The following is a 7,934-nucleotide window of genomic DNA, read 5'->3' as shown; positions in this document are numbered from 1 at the left end:
GCTGAACCACGGTTAAGGTAACTCAAGACATAGGAAGGGCTGTTCCAAACTAGACACAGGAGACATGAACTTGACAGCTCACTGCTTAATTTTTGATCAGTTTTAACATAAAAAGTTCTCCCACTAGACATCCTGTGCAATCACCAAGAGGGAGTATGGTAAATCCTTTATCATTTGGCTCCTCTTCAGGAATCTTGAGGTGTGATACACTAGGGAAATGAGATGAGCCAATACTGCAGAGCTGTAATAAAACAGATTCTAGAGGGAAATTGAATTTAAGTTACAAATCATTGTAAGATTGTTTGTTAAACAGATCAGCTCTGAAATTATTCCGTAGTTGTTCCCAAAGTGAAGCTTGATTTCTTAAAATATCTTTCACAACCTTGCACCTGAAGAAATTTCACCATTAAAAACCACACAGTTTTCAGGACAGAAAACAGCCAGAGGAATTCCACAAGGAACATTTCAGACTACAATTCTAACCAGTAAAAAAACAACTTTTTTTCCCCCCATAATTGACTGGAAAAGATGAAAACCAAATGTTCCAGGACAACATGAAATAGAAATTGTTGGGTGGTTTTTTTTTTTCATAGTGAACTGCGAAAAGCCAGCCATGTGACATCACCACAGTGATAGCTGGGATACACAGAAGCCACCTGACCTGACACTGAGTGCCAGGATCAGTTTACCTCTCAAGTGAGAACACACAAGTACCGAGTACACCTGAGGTTTATTTCCCAGAGCTTTCATTCCCCTCTAATTGAAACTGCTTCAGGCAACACATCCAATACTCCTCCTGCAGCAAGAAAGGGTGGCATCCTGATATAAGTTAGTTTACAAAAAGGAACCAAAAAGGATTGCCTTAGAAATATTACTAAATAAAAGGGATAAATTACCATCTTTTGAACAGCTAGGCTTCAGGCCAAATATACATCCTAGGATGGTCGTCAACATGCAGACGCAGAGTACCTGTGGGACAGAAAGGAGAGTAACCTTAAATGACCACTGAATGGTTTTGAAAGCTCTTATTTTCTCTAGAATGCAATACAATTGTTCCAAAATCGATAAACCTGCAGATGGGGAGGCTGATTTAATTGCTGACAAAAGCAGTTTTCACTCAACACAACTAGTTATGTTGTTTGCAGTTAATTACTAGTGCAGGAAAACAAACGTTCCCAAGGCTGGGCCAGTGGATTTCATCTCTTACTGATTTAATGCAGGCATGATGATATATTTCTTACTCAAAAAAAAATCAAGATGTTTATGGTTACACATAAATCAATTTTAAAGAAAATTTTCTTTGCTCCACAGCTTCTTTCCCTCTGGGTTGTTCTGAGAAGGCGAAGCAAGTTCTGCCGTTGACCACAGACTACAAACAGAAGGCATAGCCCTGGAGCAATACCTATAATTTTCTAAGGCAGGAAAACCTTTTCCCACTTCCTAGACTCCAGCTGATGCTAGATGTTGGTCCATACCATGGTAAGCAACTGTGGGATGTCACGTTAGACTGACCACAGTGTCTTACACCAGCCATGTTTATTTTGGAGTCTGAAGGCATTAAAGTTATCAAACAAGCACCATGTTGTCCTTGCCCAGCATTTTAGGGCAAGATCTGAAGCCTACTCAAATATGGGGAAGGTTTCCTCCTGGCCTCATTAAGTATTGGATGTGGTCTGTAAATTCTGTAGGAAAAGTGTATATATTATCAATGCATATACCATAATTAGAGAGTCCAGGAAAGCCAACACAGCCCTTAACTCTGCTCAAGTGTAGAGCGTTATAAGGTAGGTTGCCAAAAGTCCTGAAAGAAAAAGCACTGCAATAACACAGACTTTCCTGTTCCGAAGAATTTGGGGAGCTATGGGTGGGCGAGAATGCACGTCACCTTTCCAGTCATTGTTTTCTGAGGAAAATCAGCTTTCAAGCAATACTTCAATAACTTCACGTACACACCTACACAAAGTATCTCCCTTTTTTCCTCCTCCATCAGCAAAAGCTGCTGAGTCAGACTTGAGTGTGATGCCTGAACCCTGTTGTGAAGTGGCAAAAATCCATCCCTAATTATTGCTCAAGCTTACTACTTTAAAAACTCTGAGCACTTGAACAAACAAAATATTTGCAGTGTTTGTCACAAACAAACAGTTCACTAAATTTTCTTCACAAAGCAGTTAAAGATAATAAGAAAGCAACTTCTGGAGAGTGTAGCATATTCAGGTAGTTTTCTGGATTTGTGAAGAGCAAGTTATCATGAGGCACAATAACTGACATGAAAAATATTACGTATGTAACGTTCATGAAAAAACAGGAATTATAGACTGCACCTGATGAATCATCAGCCCAGAATCTTAGTCTGGAATCTTAGATTATTCAACACAGTGTCTAGCAAAGAAGTATGTACTTCAGAGCTTCAAATCTATCTTTGAATTGACAGGGAAAGAAGGAAAATAAGAGAACTAACGTGTGCAGTTATCAACAATGTTTGCAGCTAAGTCAGTATCGACAGTATTATCTTCCGTGTAAATCTTTCTGGACCTTTGAAATCTTCGGTATGAAACCTCCCAGGTAAGAGCACGTGCACAGCTAGGCAGGAAGCGGGTCAGGCACAAGATGCCCAAGCCCAGCAAAATCAGTGGAGAGAATAAAATCTGGTATTGTTCTTTTGACTCAAATATTATTAGTACTTGGAAATTACAAATCAATCCATTTGTTTTTAAAAAGCCAACCTGAGAACATTTTATTTCAGGGTGATGACATATCGCTTCTCTACTCCCACCAAGCCCTGCTACTAAGATTAGCTTACCAAGAGTAGCACGTCCCCCAACACATAACCACAAACACGTTTAAGACAAACAAACCCCACACCTACTCCATTGGGAGGAGCTTTATTCCCATGTCTCCAAATAATTACTTTGACTTATGGGACTTATGCTACCTAAGGCATCCTTGCTACGAAAACAGACTGCAGTGCCACTAAACGGATTATTCATGTTCCCTTATGGAGCTTCAGTGTAGGTAACGCGTGTTTAAAAAAACAGGAATTTAATTGTGACACCACTTTTACATACAAATAAAATCTAAATAAAACCCGCTCCGAAGTTATAACACTTCCCAACTCAAACCGGTAAATCCTCACAAAAGTTCTCACGTGGAATTCCTGAGATTTCAGCACCAAGTTTTACCATAAAAAGACAATTTTCTACTGTATTCCAGATATTCAGTTTTACACGTCCATGAACATAGTTATTTCCAACAAGCAAAACCACAACAGGATTGTGTTCACTGAGGCATGAGTGTTCTTCTGCGTAGGAAATACTACAAAAGGACACCACCACTTGCTGCAGTAGTGCAATGTCTGTCTCTTGCAACAAACACCCAGGAAACCTCAGAGTGTCACAAACCACAGCACACTACAAACGCACTCTGTTTCTACTACAAATCAGTTCCACTCAAATTTCACATACATTCACAAAAGGGAAAAGGTGCTCCAGGTCCTTACCTGGTATAGTAGGCACAGCTAGAATAAATGAGCAGCTGGGAACATGTATTGACACTCAGCCTTTGCTTTCTTAACACTAGTCCCACCAGCTTAAATTTTAGTCTTAAAAATAGTTTACAGCAAAATGCTAAAGCTTTCCACCACCCCACCCCCCCCCCCCACCAGCTTAAATTTTAGTCTTAAAAATAGTTTACAGCAAAATGCTAAAGCTTTCCCCCCCCCCCCCCCCCCCTTTTTTTTTTTCTTCCTTGTTTTAGCTTTCTAAGAAAGAAGCTTGATAAAAATGGTAAGCTTAGAGGTAAAGCATTTGACAATGTTCTGGGACAGCCAACTCTAATCTAGCTGCAATTGCAGCTTAGCGTTTAAGGCTTTGAATCACAGCTTTATCTTGAGCCTGAATTACTTCAGTCATGTGAATATTATCCACGCCACTGGCGCAAATGTTTGGCTGGAACAATGCGGAGCAACTAATACTGGTCAACAGCAGCAGTAGTCTGACCATGCACAGCAAGAGGTGCTAGACTAGTAGTTGACCGGTTGTCTGTAGAAAGGCTCCAAGACTGTCATCTCTGCAGATGACAAGACATATTCAAGCTAGCTTTAAGGGGTGCATAAAGTAGTCTCACTGCTGCAGCCCAAATGTGGACAAATTTACTTTGCTTCTTGCTAAAAAAGACCTTGCTGCATCAGGAAGGTTACTAATAGTACCTTAACTATTTTCCATACAGGTAGCTATGAGGTTTGGGATGCTGCTATCTGCTGTGTAAAGATTACATAAAATCCATATAAAGACAAGTAACTGCACATGTAGTTTAAGGTTTACTATCAAGAACCTTGTTAGAACTCTGCAGCCTCCTGGACTACTCTCAAACCTCTAGCTACTACCACACTGTCAACTAATAGACCCTTCAAAGGATTAGTTTGTCTTTTAAAAGAAAAAAAATCTTACCTGTTCTCCCCCTCCCATATTCTCCCCTCAAAAGAGAAAGCAAGAATTGAGAAAAAATTAAGAAAGAATATGGGAATCCAACATTTAGCAGGAAGGCAAATAAAATTAAAGAACCTGGCCTTGTTATACACAAAAGCAGCACATGAACTTTTTATGGTCTGTAACTTGAGAGCCCGCTGGGACAAAATGTCAGGTTTGGTTTTAATATAGTATCTGACAAAAGTTTTTAAACCAACACAGTAACAACTGCAGAGAAGAAAGTGTCCTGTTTAGTTTTAAAAACATTTTTTAGAAAGTTTGTTTTGAAATCAAAAAACATTGTCATCTAGGGATGAATCTCTGTCCCATCACTGCTTCCTTTACGTGGGAGGAAGCAATAAAAGCTTTGCTTTGTAAACATTACAGTGGTTAAGTGTCTGGAAAACTGCAATCCCCAAAACATTTCAAAAGCCTTTTATTTTGAGCTGGGCAGATGGATATACAATAAGGTGGTTAGAGAGCAGAATCATTTCTGTCACTCAGCTCCCGAACTGCAGCTGTAGAGCACCTCTCAGCCGTGATTTATTTCAGGGAGCTGGTGGAAGGGCCACAGCCAGAAAGGCTGCAGATACCGGCTCCCAGAGAGGCTGCTCAACTGTACAGCTCTTAGTGACAAAGAAATTCTCTCCAGCCTTAGCTACTGTCACCTTTCCTTTGCTATCTTATTTTACTATTCCTTTACACAGTCAACTCTACTGTCCCCTTCTCTTCACTCTTCCCTAGCTCTGTCCTGCTCCCCCCCTACTCTTCCATTTCACATTTTCTTTGGCAAAGAATGCATTGAGATTTAAGGAATAATCGTTCTGAATTACGTTTCTTTCTGCGTTGATCTTTCTCACTCTTTGCCTACCATGTACTCAGCCACTTCCCACGTTCCTATCTTCATCCCTGGTGTTCCATGGCCAACAAAATTTGTCACTCCAAGGCTTCAGGCACATCACTTAACTGTGCCATTAACAAAGCAGCACATAAAGTCGTGGTTTTCCACTCTAATCTCCGTGATTGACTCTTGGTTCTGTGAGGAGGGAGGACATTTGGACTGGATCTGTAATGCCAGTATTACAAAAAACCCATGGAATTTTCCAAAACTACTGGAATCCGTGAAGGGCATACCATGTTTTCACTGTTTTGTGCATCTAGAATAGATGACTAATGACCTAGACCTTAACACTGACGTATCTTTGAGGAAGAATTTCATCTGCAGAAGTGCAAAGAATGCAGTAATAACTAATTTCAAGCAAGAACAGAGTCACCGTCTGTCTTTAAAAGGGCATTGTTAAAAATGCTGAAAATATACAGTACAGAGAAAAAAAGTCTTACATCTACACTTGCCAGGGGCAGTAGAACACTTACTCATGCTTATGTCAGTTATTTTTAAACAGGGATAACCCACCAACAGCTCAGTTTTATTCAAGAGCAGGGATAACTTCATAGGTTCACTGAACTGAAAGGAAATGGATATTTCACTCACAGCAGCACAGCTACATGCCTAAATAAATCACCTAAAATAAAGAATTATTGGCACTGGACACAAGTGCACCACCCATCTCTTCTTTCCACAATTATAAGTATTTTTATGTTCTTCAAAGTCTTGCTGCTGTTGCTCCACATTCCATCCCTAGAGCCCAGGAAGAGGAGGGGAGTTGCTCTCAGGTCTTGCTTGTCCTGAACACTGAAGGTGGGTTAATTACCCTGAAGTCAGTGGATGGAAAAGCCAGAGCTTACACCCAAACCTTTTCAAAGCTAAAAAGAAGATTTACTTTAAAAAACATCTATAGGGATTATTGGTTTTCTTCTCAAAGCAGCATGCAGGTAGTTTACTCTCATGGTTTCTCTTGAATGTCCAAGACTGTTAGTACATACTATTACAACCTAAGGTCATTCAAAGGACAACAGTGTTTTAAAGGTAGCTCGAGCTGCTGAAAGATATTAAAGTCTTCACAGTGCTTAAGGAGTGGTAACTGCTCATTCCACAGGGAATTCAGCAGAAGACATTAATTACTACAGCTCTAAGTACCTTCCAAAACTATTGAAGCATTTGGTTTTCAACAAGACAGAGACAAAAAAGATAGAACTGAGTGAACATCTGTCAGCTAGGACCTGAAGTAGTCTTATCTGTTGCTTGTCCAGCTTTATAGGTACATATTTTCCTGGAAAGCATTAACACATGAGCTGTTACCAAAGCCCACATGTTTTATCCCTGGCTGTTTTGTTTTTCAATGCATTATATGTCATGAAAGACTTGAGAGAAACTAAAGCGCAACTACACACTAGCTCAAAGGCAGAAGCCATACACCTTCTGGTTAAATTCCCAGCAAACATATAGTGCTTGACTATTTCATCAGCAGGTATGGTATCGTAAAAACCTAAGGATAAGCAGACTGAAAAGCCACCTTGATTTGAGGGAAAAATTAATACTGTATTTTCAAACACAAATCTTTTATCCAGCACAGCAGACTATGAACACGGAACAAAGACCACCACATGCCACCTGCTTTAGCAGCAACCACACGTGAATGTGTGGGTACATGGAAAGAAGAAACTGTCAGGACTATGCCCACTCAAAACTGTTGTGCAAACAAGCTGCACTTGACCCGTGAATAAAAGCAGAACTGGAGCAGAAAATATGGCCTTGAGCCACCTTCCTGCTCCTCCTATTCCAAAAGGCCCTTTCCAAGAATAAAGCTAAAGCTGCTCCGATTTGTAGTGCTACCATGAGAGTTGTAATGACAACAGCGTGAAGAGGGAGCTGCTTCTACTGGGCACTGGTAGTGCCACCAATCACACCACGTCAGCTTGTGATTTTTCCATGGCAGATGCTGTGCTACTGCTATGACAACAGGAACGTGAGGCTGAGCAGGAAGATGCAGCAAGTGAAGAAATCCTGTAAAGCACTAAGAACATAGGCAGCATCAAAAACTGCGGAACCACAGAATGGTGTGGGAAGCAGATGGGACAAATGAGGTTCCAAAGCTCTTCACTGCAGGTGTTGTTAGTAAGCACATGCACATCAATCACAGGCCCATCTTTAGCCCTTTGGCTGTTTTCTCAAAACAAAGGGCAGGGCTGGCAGAGAGGCCATTATTTCCCTCAGCACCCCTGGAATACAGCCCCTTAAAAAACAAAAGGCAAAGCATGAAATTCTGATGCTTCACAACACAGAAATTATTTCAGCCAGAAGAGAACTCTAGAACTGACCCACTTGATCATGCCGGAGATAAACAGCACCGTGGAAGACAAGTGGCTGGGTTTGATCATTGACTTTTGTGCAAGCAGCTGTAACAACATTAGACATTTGGTTATTCTATGAACAAACAAACAAAAAACCTTAACACAAACCCGCACCCAAATATTACCATGTATTAGCCAGCATTTCTACAGGTTGATTGGCCTACATGCCATTACACCGCAGAACTGGGACTTCAGAGCAGAAAGAGCATTTTTACGCTG

At 40.6% G+C, this 7,934-nt stretch overlaps 1 protein-coding gene across 1 annotated transcript in view; it reads right to left on the bottom strand.

The window, feature by feature from the left end:
* The window catches only part of ENPP1 (ectonucleotide pyrophosphatase/phosphodiesterase 1), a gene marked incomplete at its 5' end in the record, with an annotated part of 36,221 nt that extends 35,151 nt beyond the window's left edge, over window positions 1-1,070 (bottom strand). Inside the window, 2 exon segments of the mRNA XM_010144563.1 lie at window positions 897-997; window positions 999-1,070. Coding sequence (XP_010142865.1) covers window positions 897-997; window positions 999-1,070 — 173 coding nt within the window.
* Between the last annotated feature and the right edge of the window lie 6,864 nt (window positions 1,071-7,934).

Source organism: Buceros rhinoceros, unplaced genomic scaffold (assembly GCF_000710305.1).
Source record: "Buceros rhinoceros silvestris isolate BGI_N320 unplaced genomic scaffold, ASM71030v1 scaffold15291, whole genome shotgun sequence".
NCBI lineage: Eukaryota > Metazoa > Chordata > Aves > Bucerotiformes > Bucerotidae > Buceros > Buceros rhinoceros.
Note: the sequence above shows the minus strand (reverse complement) of the source record. Positions and strands in the feature narration are given on the sequence as shown.